Source organism: Nematolebias whitei, chromosome 7, assembly GCF_014905685.2.
Source record: "Nematolebias whitei isolate Nwh7 chromosome 7, NemWhi1, whole genome shotgun sequence".
Classification (NCBI taxonomy): Eukaryota; Metazoa; Chordata; class Actinopteri; order Cyprinodontiformes; family Rivulidae; genus Nematolebias; species Nematolebias whitei.
The window spans coordinates 6,647,135-6,662,678 of NC_056504.1; the positions used below are offsets into that span (position 1 = coordinate 6,647,135).

General features: G+C 39.2%; 1 protein-coding gene across 2 annotated transcripts; it reads left to right on the forward strand.

Annotated features, from left to right (window-relative positions):
- Window positions 1–522: 522 nt before the first annotated feature.
- Window positions 523–11,020, forward strand: dcaf12 (DDB1 and CUL4 associated factor 12). Of its 2 annotated transcripts, none has more exons than XM_037679190.1 (9): window positions 523–906; window positions 2,215–2,505; window positions 5,072–5,350; window positions 6,426–6,498; window positions 6,635–6,828; window positions 7,732–7,797; window positions 7,975–8,137; window positions 10,299–10,477; window positions 10,614–11,020. In XM_037679190.1, the coding sequence occupies exons 1-9, from the start codon at window positions 847–849 to the stop codon at window positions 10,770–10,772; spliced, it is 1,464 nt and encodes a 487-aa protein (XP_037535118.1). In that variant the 5' UTR covers window positions 523–846; the 3' UTR covers window positions 10,773–11,020. The 2 variants fall into 2 exon arrangements, with proteins under 2 accessions (XP_037535118.1, XP_037535119.1); XM_037679191.1 differs by having other exon boundaries at window positions 6,438–6,498.
- Window positions 11,021–15,544: the final 4,524 nt, after the last annotated feature.

A 15,544-nucleotide genomic window follows, 5' to 3' on the forward strand; every position in this document is an offset into this window, starting at 1 on the left:
GCCCTAACAAAGAAGGCTCTGCTGTGATTTGGGGTCATATTTCAGCTTTTGGCAGTTTTATTATTATTTTTAATCAAAATTAATATATTTATAAATCCATTATAAAAGCCCTATCAAATTATGATCCACCTGCAAAAATTATTATGAAAATTATATGGTTTAATTTTAAGCATCACAATGATCCTAAAGACACTGTCCGGCTTTTAATATTTTGTAGCACATATAAATAAATGAAGGGTGACTCGTGCACTGTACTGTACACTTGTGAAACTGTACAGCTTCTGTAAAGCAATAGCACAAATTTAATATTTTGGACCCAACCCTTACTCTCCCATTATGCATTTGAAATAACATTTATAAATGTACTCTCATAAAAATAAATATAATTAACCTACAGCCCCAGCAAAGATTTATTTTAAGAATGAAGCTAAATAGTCTGTTGGCGTGAACGCGCACGCACGACGTGCTCGTTTCCGTACGACCTTGTTTTGGTTGATGTTGAATTTGTTTGCGGCTGCGCATTACTGATCATTTTCTGCCGTTACCGCGACTTGGCAAGAAAAAAACTGAAGCGTGAACCTCGTTCAACGAGTGTGTCGAAACTTAATCGATTTTTCATTTTCGTCCTAAACCAGCGTATTGTTTAGCAAACAAGGCAGCAAGCTAATTTAATTTTAACCTACAACTGACCAACCTCAAGCCGAATGTGATCGCCCTTCCTCATTGTCGGACACTCTGCCAACGAGTGAAGGCCAAGGAACATAACAGCATATCGCCATTATATGAGCCAGTGTCCAGTGTTACTTTTACCCTCCATGTGGGTGAGGGAGCTGTGTGTTTCAGATTATGGCGAGAAAAACAGTTAGCAGGAAAAGGAAGGCTGGAGAGCCGAAGGACCAACAACAGGTAGGCGGAAACCGGTTAGCATGCTAACTAGCTCGGTGGTAGCTAGTTAGCTGATAAGCAATGATAAGACCAGTAATGTATTTTACTGATTAAACGATGCTTTAAAATGGTCATACTTGAGCCAAAACCTATTTGTGGTTTGCTCAAATGATAATGCGTCATGTTTCTATTTGAATGTCATTACCTGCTAATATTAGCATGACGCTAGCCCACAAGCACAACGGCAGCCCGTTGTCATACGGCAGCTAAAGAGACCCACTTCGTCTATCAAATGTTTTCCAAGACTGACAGTCTTCCACTCGGCTGGGAGAAACAATATTATCGGTTTATGATCACCACTGAGAACCGTATCAGTTTTAAGTTAAACTCAGCTTTTCTTTTCTTATGCTATGTCAAACAGCGTTAGCCCAAACGGCTAGCTGGTTTGCTAGTAGGCGTTATTTTTGCTCAGATGAACCGTGGAGCGCCTGCTCTAAATGACGACTTTTGACTATTTGATTTATTTTAAAATGAACAAGATTTAGGCAAACTAGAATTAGTCCTCATGGCACACTCTCCTCCAGTTAATACATTACTTGTGGTGTGTCTTCTGAAGACTAGGACTTGGGAAAAACTGTCATGTACTGATAATTGAAGGGTATACTGCACTACTATTTTTTGTGATGGATTTATGATCTGCTTTTCCTAAACTGCTTTCTGTTTATGTGAGTCACATTTGCATGAGCATTAAAAGTTGCTTTCAGGAAACGACAAGAAAGGCAAGAAAAACTGCAAATATCAGCACAGACTCAACTGAGAGAAGATTAAACCAATTCATATCTTTCAAGTTCCAGAACTGTTTAACAATGTATTTTAATGCTTGGCAGTAAAGGCAACATATGTTGTTGTTTGGAGTTTAATGTACTGTAATACATACACATTACAAATGCTGTTTGTAGTTTGTAAGCAAAAATGTCAAAACCAGCAGCAGTAATGGAGTAGTGTGGTCAATCACATTTATTGTTAAAGCTTAATAGAGACAAGTCAGGCATTGTGTGCATGTATGAGATATTTGTGCTTCTGTTTATTATCACAAATTTTAGCCCTGGTTGTGCACACCAAGTCTAATATAGTTTCTTTGACAGCGAGCATGTGTGCACTTCCGTTGTTAATTCTCTGTGAAAGCTTTTTAATCTTTATCATTGAACAATATGTCTGGGGGCGTCTACACAGAATAGCACAGACGTTATTTTTAGATTTTACAAAGGCCATCAGTTTTACCCACACCTATCGTTAAATGGTTTAACTTTGTCTCATCTCTTTCTCCAGCTGGGCTGGTGTCAGACTCCACACAAGCGGAGCCGAGTTTCCTGTTCATCACGGCATGCCCAGCAGTCATGGTGTAGTCGGCGCTCCGTTGTTTGTGCTCTCCGGAGCCGGGAGTTCAGACCTCAGCAACAGCATGAGTTGCAGTTCCAGCGGAGCTTGCGTGGCTTTGCAGCAGGCAAACTCCCCGGGATCCTCAAGGAAAGGGAGTTTTCTCTGGGACGACTCAACAAGGTGTTTGCATCACAGTGGCTCAACCACCGGCAGGTGGTTTGTGGGACAAAGTGCAACACGGTGAGTTGAACTTTTACCGACCTTTAAGCGCTTACATACATTTCTTTTTTTTTTATATAACCAACAAGGCATAATTAGTCTTTTTTTACTTGGCTTTGTAAAATTTCTTAAACAGCATATTTACAATATTACAACTGTCAGATTAGCACCATCTTTTTCTTTTGGCTGCTCCCTTCCTCAGGGGTTGCCACAGCGAACTAACTCGCACAAAGACTTGGCAATTGTTTATATGCTGGATGTCCTCTCTGACACAGTCACAGACCAATGAGCTACCACAGCCCTCTGTGTGGAGAAGAGAGCTGCTATCTAGGGCATCCAGGGGAGCAGATGATGGGCGTTAAGGGCCCAGAGTGGGGCAAACGAGGGTGGAGGCAGGTGTGGGTGCTTCACCCTTCCCACCCACATTCTGATCTTCGGGGAATCGAACTAACGACTTTCCAATCACATGCTCACCTCCTGTAAACTCTGCACCACCACTCCCCTGTGATTAGCACTAAAACCATCTTAAAAACCTTTTTAATAGTAATGGTTCATCCAAGTCAATGAAGTAAATTCATGTCCTTGAAGATATAGTTTGTATAGGTTGTTTTATATGCGCCACAAAATAAAAAAATATATTTTTTTGTGCAGAATTTTAGTTTGTTTTATTATCAAGTGGTGACAGATTTTGTCTTTATCTACTAGGGGTGCGAATCTCTGTGTCTGGCGATTTGATTCTATTCCAATTTTTTGGTGTCACGATTCGATTCAAAATCAATTTTTTTTTAATTTTTTTTTTGATTCAGAAACGATTTTTGATTCAAAAACTATTTTTCTATTGAAATGGTCATAAATTTTGTTTAAATTACCGGTATGTAATTGACAAGATGAAAAGATTAAACAACAATGCAAACAAATAGAACATTTATTTTAAAACAATAATTTTAGGTTCTTCATATCTTTTTGCTTCATTTTATATTTATACCAAAAACAGGACCAAATATAAGAGTGCATAAAATTCTGTAACTTATATTACCAGTATTAGGTTAGCTTAGCTGCTTGGCTTTTTCTAAAATAAATAAAAATCTAGGAACAAATAATTCACCCATCCATTATCTGTACCCACTTCTTCCTTTTTGGGTGTCACTGGTGCTCATGTCCAGCCATCACTGTGTGAGCGGAGGGAGACAACTAGACAGGTCTCCAGTCCATCACAGACAAATGATTCAAAATATTTAAATACAAAAGTAAACAGACTTCGGCCTACCATACATAGTATATTAACCTTTAACTCAAAATAAAATACAGACCAGTTTTTTTTTTTTTACCGTATTGAACAAACATTTTTTATATTTTCAAAACTTAACCTAATATGAAATATATAGACTTCATATTGATTCATATTTGGTAAATCTTTAACAAAATTCAAAATCTGTGCAAACCTGCACAAAAACTTCTGAACTGTAATTTATAAACCATAAACTATCATTTAGAACTGGCTGCAGGCGGTGTCTCATCTGTCCTCTTCAACCTGTTAAAAAGACAAATTATATTAAGTTTGTTGTACAACTTGTCAGTACAAGTTTTAGTATAATATGAGAAAAAAAAACAGCTTTGAGCTGAAGCTGCATCAGAGCTTCTCCCACTTTCTTTTTGTTTCATGGTGGAGTTGTGGTGCAGCTTTATTACTAAAAAGCTATGTGAAGGAATAACGTACGTTGGGTCCAATACGTTGGGTCCAGCGTATTAAAAATAAAACTAAACCCCTCGCCTTCCATTGAGCTGTCTGGTCATAAATCCTTTGTGATATAGCAGGAGATGGAGAGGGAAATCTTCACATCCCTGCTTGGGGAATCAGCTGGAAGTTTGTTGTTCCTGTTCGCTGGTCGGCTGCTTCGCTTTCACCTTCCGCGCATTTTGTCGTATTTCCAAAATACTGTACCGCAATTTTATTTTACACTTCTTGCAAACAACCGTGCTCTTGTCGAGCTCTGTCTTCCCTCGGAACATTGTAGGCTCTGAAATGATTTTTAAAGACGAAGAAGCGAGTTGGATCGCGCTGTCCTCCCACTGCATGCTAGCAGGCTCCATTCAGATAAAGGGAGCTGGCTAACTAGCTTGCTGTACGGTGGCCTACATGGCCAAATTATACGACTGCCGAGCAGACACACAATGCAATATGCAGTACGCTTGGGTGTAGGAGCGGAAAAAAATAAAACTTCAACGCATTTTAAAATCGATTTATGGGTCTTTAGAATCTATTCAGAATCGCCAGAACTAAGAATCTAGATTCTTTTTTAAAAAAATCTTTTTTTTCTGCACCACTATTGTCTACTGCCGATAAAGGCCTGCAGTTAACATAGAACCGTGTCTGTGTGTCCTGGGGGACATGTTCTAGTGTGACACGTTTTAAAAATTGAGGCAACTTGTTAGAACTTTTAAGAACCAGTAGTTCTTAAACTGTGGGGAGTGCCCCTTCTGGGTGGGAGGAGGGGCCTCAATTGTCCGCTGATTTTTAAATGTTGGTCTCTGAATTTTTTTTCTGTTTCTTTTGCTAATCTGTTCCATCTTCTCCTATTATTTGCAGCTTTTTGTCGTTGATGTCCTGACAGGACTTATAACACGCATTCCAATGCTAAAGGACAGAGAGTGTAGTGATGGAGGCTCTGGAGTGGTTGGTGCAATGGTGGGGGAACGACCTTACCTCCCAACAGGAAGCCCCCGTGCCCGGCTAGACCAGCAGGGCTGTGGCATCCATGCGATCGAACTAAATCCCTCAAAGACACTGCTCGCCACTGGAGGAGATAACCCTAATAGCTTGGCCATTTACCAGCTGCCTACACTGGACCCCGTTTGTGTTGGAGATGTAAGTTATTTTGTTTGTTTTATTTTGTACTAATATTTGGTTTGAAATAGTATTTTTCTACAGACAATAAAATTGCATAAACATAAAATTATAAAAAGACACTAAAAAGAATGACAGGCAGAAGCTTAATGGATTAATACATAAAACGGGGAATACAGCACCAAATGATTGTTAGCTGCTGCACGGAGATTGCTTTGTGACAAGTCTGGTAACACAAAGAAAGGTTTCTTTCTCGCTCTGTTGGTTGTAATCCGAGCTGATGTGTCCTTTGTTGTAGCTGCAGGTCTGGCACGTCACGTTAGTACAAATTGAACAAACTCTATCTTTTGCATCTAGATTTTTCTACAGTAAATACACCAAAGGGTTATTTTTAAATTCATTTATTTTTTTAATAAACACTTTCAACACAAGCACCGTTAAGATGTCATGCCCTTACTAAACACACCTAATATGTTGACTAAACCAAAGAACCAACAGCCTACCATGATCCTGCAACTTTTACAGGTTCTTGTGTTCAGCAAAGTGCCGTGTACTCATTTTCTGTAGAATCTTAATGGTAATAATGGAAGTAGCCCAGTGCACTGAGGGCCGTTTACATGAGACCGTCGGAAGGTTTGGAGTTTTGGAAAAATTGTAAAGCTGATTTAATTTTCAGTATTTTTTAAATTATGTTCATTTTCTATTTCTCGGAAAGAAGGTAAAAAAACGTTTGCTATTGTTATTTATAATTTAAAAATGAACGATCAACAGACCAGACTGAAAACCAAAATTTATTAAAGAAATGTAAGTTAATGTTTTGACAGGTCTGTCGGGTTTGACAAAATCCTTAACTTCAATGGATCTTAATTACTGAGATTACAGGGGGAAAAATGTGTACAAATATATGAATGCTTTCGTTGTAGATTTAAATACTGTAAAATGTTTATTGGACTGTGACGGGCTCCTTTAAGGTTCTTGGGTTATTCGGAGTGAAACAATAGGCTTTTTTGCTGACAAAGCTAATCCCCTGTTTAGCATTAGCCTCTGAGCATTTCTACCTGAAGCAAACAAGGCTGTATGACTTTTTACATAACAGACTTTTTTTCAGGAGGGACACAATGACTGGATTTTTTCCATAGCATGGATCAGTGACAACATGGCAGTTTCCGGTGAGTTCCTATTGGCCGTGTGAACACTGGAAAGTGCACATTGACCTACACAATTTGATTAATACTTTATGCTGTAATATTTGCTCATATTCATGTATTTAATAATAGTTTATTCTTATGTGCATTTACATTCAAGGATCCAGAGACGGCTCCATGGGTTTGTGGGAGATTACAGAGGAAGTGTTGAGTCAGGCTGAGAGGAGACAGAACGAAGAGCCGGTACCTTCCTACGCCCACATCTCCCACCGAACCCTCAAGGACATCCCCAAGGAGTACACCAACCCCTACAACTGTAAAGTTCGAGCTCTGGCCTTCAACAACAGCCATAAAGTAAAGCATCACGTTCTGAATTGTCTTATGTCACTTTTAAGATACAAACTAGAATGAACTGACACTTTAAACCCTACAATCTTAACTATTACTGGTAATTTGATTAAAGCCATTTTAGGTTGTTTTTTTTTTGGGGGGGGGGGGGGTGATAGAGCTGAGTTTTCACTTCCTGTAACAGAATTACTTTGTACTTTGTCAAGGACAAATTTTCGTTAACAAGCTTTTTTTTTTTTTTTTACTTTACACATTTTGAGTCCATTGGAGCTCGTGACATGTCACACGAGCTATTTGAGCACATTTTAGAGCACATTTCTGCAAAACTACTTTAGGAAAAGATCAAATCCCTCTGATTACCATAGTCTTTTAGTTGAAGCAGTCATTTTTCTAAAGTACGGTAACCACTTATCATTTAGTCTGGATCAGATATTTCTGCATTAATTTAGATTTCATATATTAAAAAATGCACTTTGTATTTATTTATGATGCTGTTTTTCTGCAGGAAAGTTCAGATGAATTCTTATTTTTGATCAGTATTCATTATGGTGTGGCTTAAAGAGTCAAATATCTACAATTTTGAGCTTTTTACCTCACTCAGCTTGTTTATGAGTTTAATATTTTCCTACTTTCTTTCTGTCAGGTTTCAAATGAATACATGTATTTTTTACACTACCTGTAAAATAAAGATTAAGTCGAGACTGGGAGGTTTAATCAACTGGGCACAGTTTAGTAAACTGCAGCTATTAACCAGTGAAGAATGTGAACTGTAGGTGTTCAGAGGAGCAGCAGCTGACGACTTCAGAAACTATAAAGTAGACAGCGGGTGGTTGTCCAGCTGTCTTTGGGTTTGTCTCTGTCCGTCCCTTTGGTTTGTCTTCACTTCTTGTGTTGGTTCTCCATTTTCAGGAACTGGGTGCTGTGTCCTTGGACGGCTATTTTCACCTCTGGAAAGCAGAGAACAACTTGTGCAAGGTACAGGACAATTGATACCATTTGATCTTTGTTACAATTTGACAGTTCTAGTTTGCTTTAATACATATTTAATTGTTCAGCAAAGTAGTAGCTATATTTGTTTTTGCTAAATGAAGGTGCTGCTGGAAAGCTGTGCGTTTTAACCTTTATTGTGTTACGGCTTGTGTTGATCTTTAGATACTGTCCACCAAGCTGCCTCACTGCAAAGAGAATGTGTGTTTGGCATATGGTCAGGACTGGTCAGTGTACGCCGTGGGCTCTCAGGCCCACGTTTCCTTCCTGGATCCTCGGCAGCCCATACACAGCATCAAGTCCGTCAATTCCAAAGAGAGAGGAAGTGGTAAGTCGTCTGTAAAATTAGTGAAAAGCCTTGAACATTCAGGACAGTGGACCAACTGTGTAAAAAGTACTCGGTTATAATCAAATCTAAATCTGACTTCTTTAATCAGCGACTTGTAATTTCTGCACAAATGGAGCTAAAGTCAAAGCTCTGTTAAGTAGTTGTAAAAAACAAACCAAAGAAGTCTGAAGACATTTTTTTCATTAGGAACAATTGAACCGTTTCAACTTAGGTTTGTGCTGCACCAACTCTAAAGTGTCTGTGTTGATCCGTCAGGAACATCACCTTAAAAATAAATTTAGGTCATGTCTCTGGACAAAAGAGCTTCAGTTCTTAGGATGTTTGGGTTTTATTCTCAGAGAATGTTTGGTTCAGGTTGTAGTTTTTCTTTTTGGTTCAAACTGAACTTTGGACACTTTTCTCCATTCTTTGTGTGAAGACGAAATGGTATTAGACCCGTCTTTTCTTATGATCTAGTTCAGTGGTTCCCAACCTTTATTGCGCCTCGGACCGGTTTAATGTCAGACTATATTTTCACAGACGGGTGGGGGAGTCTGAGGGTCCTACCCCAGAGAATTTTGGATAAATTAGATGCCATTTCCTGCATTCTGGTGTATTTTACAAAGGTTTATTACTGCCTCCGCGACCCGACTTAGGAATAAGCGGAAGATAATGGATGGATTATTACAGTAGATTAACATGAAACAAAAGATGTAAACTCATTATTGAAATGACTGCAAAGCGTTCGTAATGCAAAACGCTGCAGCTCTGCAGGTGAGGGGCGCTCACTTCAGGACAAATTGAGGTTGCTGATTTGTCACATGCTTAATTGTCAGTTATAAACATTAACATTAAAATAAACAAACATTTGAAATATATCAGTCTGTGTGTAACGAATGAATATCCAAGTTTCAAAAAAGAAACTGTCCAGGTGACCTGACTGAAAATTGTTTGAGACAAGTTTCACTTTTTGAATGGAATTACTGAAATAAATCAACTTTTTCACAAATTCTAATTTTATGACCAGCACCTGTATTTCAAATGTACTTTTAATCACTTTGTGTGATTTATAAGTGTATTAAGTGCAGGATCATTTCTCATTTAATGAGTGTATCCCACACCGGGGTCAGCTGCGCCTCGTCATCCTCCTCCCTGCTCCGCACTGATTCACATCAGATTGTACACAAAAGCGCAGGAACTTATGCGTAGTGCAAAACTTTAATTATATTTGTGTTTTTTTTTTTTTTTTTTTTAATAAAATTGCTCATGACTTTGAACTTTTAGGAGCGGAGATTTTTTTTTGCGAGCAGAAGCAGAAATGCGAAGGAACAGCTCTGATGTGAATTAAAAAAAGTTCAAGACAAAACCAGCTCTGATGTGATGTTAGGAAGCTTTGTTTAAAATTAAAGTTTTATTTAGTTCATAGTTTTACAGTCACTCTTTGTCAGGCGGGTTGAAAAATATGCAGTGATCCTTCAAAATGCGCAGACCCGACCACGCTCCTCCTCCCGTCCTGTCTGCTCCAGACCACGCAGCTGAATTACTCCACCCAAACGGGCGACGTAGATTCAATCTGCGCATGCGTCTAACAAAAACTGAAACTTACCACTTGCGTATGTTGACCTGCGTCAAGAGTGAGTCGTTGACAGATGTGGTGGAGAGAATCCGGTGATTTTTCAAAATAAAAGTTTTTTTGTTTTTTTTTCTGTGCGGCCAGTATAAATGGACCCACGGCCCGGTACCGGTCCACGGCCCGGTGGTTGGGGACCACTGATCTAGTTGATACACAGTTGTCTTCAGGTGCAGCAACACAGACTATATCATGTTTCACAGATTACATGAGGTTCTTATGTTTGACTACTGTACTTTTTCTTTTCAACACTTTCAGTAGTTTTTTAATAGTAGACCCATTACCAGTAAATTAGTTGTAGTGTTCTTTATTTTCTTCCTTACTCATGTTGTAATCTCTTGTGATTAATAAAAGCTGGGAGGCTAACGTACTTCTACCACCAAATGGTAAAGTCAGACGAGCAGCACTGGTAGTAGAAAGTGACAATATAATGACTAAACTATGTTGATTTGAAGTTTGATACCACAACGAGACAAGAAGGGGACGTGTTTACATTCGTGTTACATTAATGTTTGGACGTGTCTTTGTCAGGGATCCGTTCAGTGAGTTTCTATGAGCACATCGTGACGGTGGGAACCGGTCAGGGTTCCCTTCTCTTCTATGATATCCGGGCTCAAAGATTCCTGGAAAACTCTTTTAATCCAGCTGGTGGGTATCGGAAGTGCCCAGGAGATGGCATTCTTAAGCTCACTACAGGACAAGGCTGGCTGGTACGCTCCTTTATTTTAATCAAGATGTGAAACATTAAATGTAGCTTTGGCACCGCTGTTATCAGAAATAGTCATAATGCTGCTTCCCTTTCTCCAAAACTCATAATCATCTCTTTTTGTTTTGTGCTGCTTTCAGAACCACGACGAGACGTGGAGGAGTTACTTCTCAGACATTCATTCCTTCCCCAACGCCGTGTACACCCACTGCTACGACGAGTCCGGTACCAAACTGTTTGTAGCCGGTGGGCCGCTCTGCTCGGGGCTGCACGGCAGCTACGCAGGACTGTGGAGCTAGTTTCTTCTTTTTTTTGTCCCCACGCCCCCCAATCACTTTTCCCATTGCATCTTTATCTAGATGTTCACTTCTCAAGTACCTCCACCCTTAACCCTTGCCAGCATCATTATTCACATCACTGTCTGCAGGTTCATCTTGCTCAAGTTTTTTCACTCAAACGTGGACTCAGGAACATGATCTTTCATAACCGACAATAGTTACTGTGGATGTTTGTCCATTTTTACACTGCCCCTTTTCACCCCTTAATACCCCTTCACATTTTTCACCTTGTTTTTAATATAAATATATATATATATATATATAAATGTACAATAATTTAAAAAAGCTGCAAAATCTGCCTGAGAAACTCAGAAATCCATTAAGAATAAAGATCTACACATTAGCTTCATTTATTCCTTTCCATCCAGTCTGCAGGGATTAGGCTGTGGTTGTGGTCACCTGTTTTTGTACACAAAGATGGTGTTAACTACTTAAAGTGAGAGAACTACTGCTCTCTGTGATCTCTGAGCGTCTGTGTTCAGCTTCTCACCTACATGGACAGTAATAAAGGAGAGGAAGGAGGACTGAAGAGACTATTTAAGGACCGTCATGGAGGGCAGTTGGAGAGTTTTTTTACTGGTTGGGCGATCAGAAACGATCACTAGAAACCTCTTTCTTCTCCTGCCAGAAGTAAAACTAGGATCAGAATGAGACTTTGGTCATTTTACCTTCACTCAGATGATGTAAAGAATAAAACAATAGAATCGATAAATGCAGTGGTAATGGTCTGCAAATGCTTAATTGCAAATGATGCATTTAATTGTAATTTTCTTTTTACTGTAATCCGACAGTTGATGTTCTCAATTACTTTATTTGTATTTATTTCCCCCTTTTCCTGTCAGTTTGTTCTGTTGGTCAGGATTGTTTTTCAGGTTCATTTAAAGAACTTTTATTAATTGTTTCGCTCATTGTTTAGTGTTCCTGTTTTATTGTTCAAAAAGCTTTCAGTGTATCCTCTCGAATCAATCTGATGCGATTCGAGTTTCCAAGAGGTGGCGAGTTGCTTAACACCAAATCTGATGATTTAATAGATGGAGAAGCGTGTAATCACTGGATGGAAGTTGCCTCCACAAGATCCAGGAGATCTGTTGTAGCTCCGATAGATCTTAGGTGGAGGAATCTTGACTTTTTTTTTTTTAATTGCATTGGATGGAGATAAAAGCTGCAGGCACAAACAATTGCTATCACAGTTGAACCCCCACACCCTTTTTTTTGAACAAAGAGGAATGATTTTGCTCTTTTCTTTGTAAGTCTGAGGTAAAGTAGGTTAGAGTTTTGCCTTCCTGAAGTCTTTCTGTGAAAGACTGCCACAGGTGATCGTTGCTTTCCTTTTCTACACGGAGCTTTTCTCCAGCTTTAATGATAATGATTAGACAAAAAAAACAAAAAAACAATTCTGACCACGTACAGAACAACAACAACAACAAAACACTTTGAAGTGTATTTTATATATAAATGTGTATATGTGTAAAATGCATAAGGACTGTTGCATACATTTTATGTATATGTCTGAGAAAGTGTGGATTGATTGGTCTACTTGGTGACACTTTTTATACACGCCTCGTGAATGTTTTTACAAATGACTGAAATGGGTTATTGTAAGATATCGACACCTGGGGAAAATATATAATTAATTAAAGGAGCAAGTAATACAAATAAAATGTATATTGGTGTAAGACGTGTGTTTGACATGTGTTTAGTTTTAAAAAAGGGTTTTTCTAAGCAGTTTGCGAAACTTGATGACCACGGATCATCACCTTCGTTCAACGGTTCCTGGAGTTTTTAGGCTGCCAGAAAAAACACTCGTTGCCTCAGAAAATGAAACCGCACATCCAGCGCCACAATGTTCCAGTTGCGAATCAGCGGGACTCTTTTTAATTGCCGTGCAGGCTAACTACGATTAGCAACACAAGCCTATAATCGAGTTCTCGGCATTGAAACGTGGCAGCAACACGTTCAACAGAGACTGAACGTTACTGTGAGACGCTTCGTGAGATGAGAAGTGCAAACAGGTGGATACAGCAACTGTCACTTGTGTTACTCGTGAGGCAGCCATGTTTAATTTGACGTCAGGGTTTGTGAGTAAACGGACTTTCCTAGTCGGAGTTTCAGCTTCAGGGCGTATTCCTGTTTGTTTTTCTGACTACAGAACAGTCATCGCTACCTGACTAAGTGGACACTGGTTAATTTGTACTTCACCACTTTGCAACACCGGCTTGTATGTATTTTTTGCACTTGGATGACATTTTCTACTCGTGCCGTTTCGTACCCATGGACCTTTATACAGTTACTAATGAGCTGCTCAAGGTCAATATTTTGCAATGAATTGTGGTCTAGATACAGTGGGGAGAACAAGTATTTGATTGTTGATTTTTCAGGTTTTCCCACTTGCAAAGCTTGTAGATTACAGTAATTTTTATCATAAGTACTCTTCAACTGTGAGTGATGGAATCTAAAACAAAAATCCAGAAAAATACAATGTATGATTTTTAAATAATTAATTTCCATTTTATTGTGTGAAATAAGTATTTGATACACCAGAAAAATGAAACTTAATATTTGGTACAGAAACCTTTGTTTGCAATTAGCGATCAGACGTTTCCTGTAGTTCTTGACCAGGTTTGCACACACTGCAGCAGGGATTTTGGCCCACTCCTCCATACAGATCTCCTCCAGAGCCTTCAGGTTTCGGGGCTGTCGCTGGGCCACACGGACTTTAAGCTCCCTCCAAAGATTTTCTATGGGATTCAGGTCTGGAGACTGGCTAGACCACTCCAGGACCTTAAGATGTTTCCTACGGAGCCACTCTTTAGTTGCCCTGGCTGTGTGTTTTGGGTCGTTATCATGCTGGAAGACCCAGCCACGACCCATCTTCAGTGCTCTTACCGAGGGAAGGAGGTTGTTGGCCAAAATCTCACGATACATGGCCCCATCCATCCTTCCCACAATATGGTGCAGTCGTCCTGTCCCCTTTGCAGAAAAGCATCCCCAAAGAATGATGTTTCCACCGCCATGCTTCACGGTTGGGACGGTGTTCTTGGGGTTGTACTCATCATTCTTCTTCCTCCAAACATGACGAGTGGAGTTTAAACCAAAAAGTTCTATTTTTGTCTCATCAGACCACATGACCTTCTCCCATTCCTCCTCTGGATCATTCAGATGGTCATTTGCAAACTTCAGACGGGCTTTGACATGCGTTGGCTTGAGGAAGGGCACCTTGCGTGCACTGCAGGATTTTAATCCTTGACGGCGTAGAGTGTTACTGATTGTTTTCTTTGAGACTGTGGTCCCAGCTCTATTCAGGTCATTGACCAGGTCCTGCCGTGTAGTTCTGGGCTCATTCCTCACCTTCCTCAAGATCAATGATGCTCCACGAGGTGAGATCTTGCATGGCGCCCCACACCGAGGGAGATTTTCCGTTATTTTGTATTACTTCCATTTTCTAATAATTGCACCAACTGTTGTTGCCTTCTCACCAAGCTGCTTGCCTATTGTCCTGTAGCCCATCCCAGCCTTGTGCAGGTCTACAATTTTATCCCTGATGTCCTTACACAGCTCTCTGGTCTTGGGCATTGTGGAGATGCTGGAGTCTGATTGATTGAGTGTGTGGACAGGTGTCTTTTATACAGGTCACGAGTCCAAACAGGTGCAGTTAATACAGGTAATGAGTGGAGAACAGGAGGGCTTCTTAAAGAAGAACTAACATGTCTGTGAGAGCCAAAATTCTTACTGGTTGATAGATGATCAAATACTTATTTCACACAATAAAATGGAAATTAATTATTTAAATATCATACATTGTATTTTTCTGGATTTTTGTTTTAGATTCCATCACTCACAGTTGAAGAGTACCTATGATAAAAATTACAGTCGTCTACAAGCTTTGCAAGTGGGAAAACCTGAAAAATCAACAGTCTATCAAATACTTGTTCTCCCCACTGTATATTCCTGCAAAATTAATCACATTTTCGTTTTTGTATATTCGTCACAATCATCGACTATAGCTTATCTGACAAGAAAAAAGAAACGTTTAAGTTTGTTTCATCTTTACGTTCACATTAATCTGAGCTATATTGTACCTTAGCTGCCAAACTTTACACATGTCCATTGGTGTTCGTATATCAATCAACCTTTATTTATACAGGTAAATCCCATTGAGCCTCGAGGACTCATTTACAAGAGAGACCTGATTTCAACAAAGAAAGATGACAACAATGGACAACAGCAACAACAATAAATGGTTATAAGAAATTTAAAAAAAAAAAGCATACTACAGTTTTTTTTTTTTTAACAAATAGGATGGCTAAAAGGAAAAGGTAACAAAACAAACAAAAAAAACCCAGCTAGATTCCAAGACAAACGTAGAAAACTAAAAACAGGAACATGTCAGCATTGGACCCTGCCAGGTGTCCAACAGATTCTTAAAGACACTTAGAGAGGTCAAGGTCGAGAGCTTCAAATCTTTTGTGGTCTAGATATATTCCTGCAAAATTAATCACATTTTCGTTTTTGTATATTCGTCACAATCATCGACTATAGCTTATCTGACAAAAGTCACTTGTATTAACATGTTTTATTACGCTCTTATAACAACCTGATCACTCGTATTAACATGTTTTATTACGCTCTTATAACAACCTGATCACTCGTATTAACATGTTTTATTACGCTCTTATAACAACCTGATCACTCGTATTAACATGTTTTATTACGCTCTTATAACAACCTGATCA

What these genes read in the sequence shown, in the direction of transcription:
- dcaf12 (XM_037679190.1), top strand. Translation starts at nt 847, where the DNA reads ATGGCGAGAAAAACAGTTAGCAGGAAAAGGAAGGCTGGAGAGCCGAAG. An exon ending in CAGAGAACAACTTGTGCAAG is followed by an intron (nt 7,798 to 7,974) that starts GTACAGGACAAT and finishes GTTGATCTTTAG; the next exon opens with ATACTGTCCACCAAGCTGCC. An exon ending in TTCCAAAGAGAGAGGAAGTG is followed by an intron (nt 8,138 to 10,298) that starts GTAAGTCGTCTG and finishes TGTCTTTGTCAG; the next exon opens with GGATCCGTTCAGTGAGTTTC.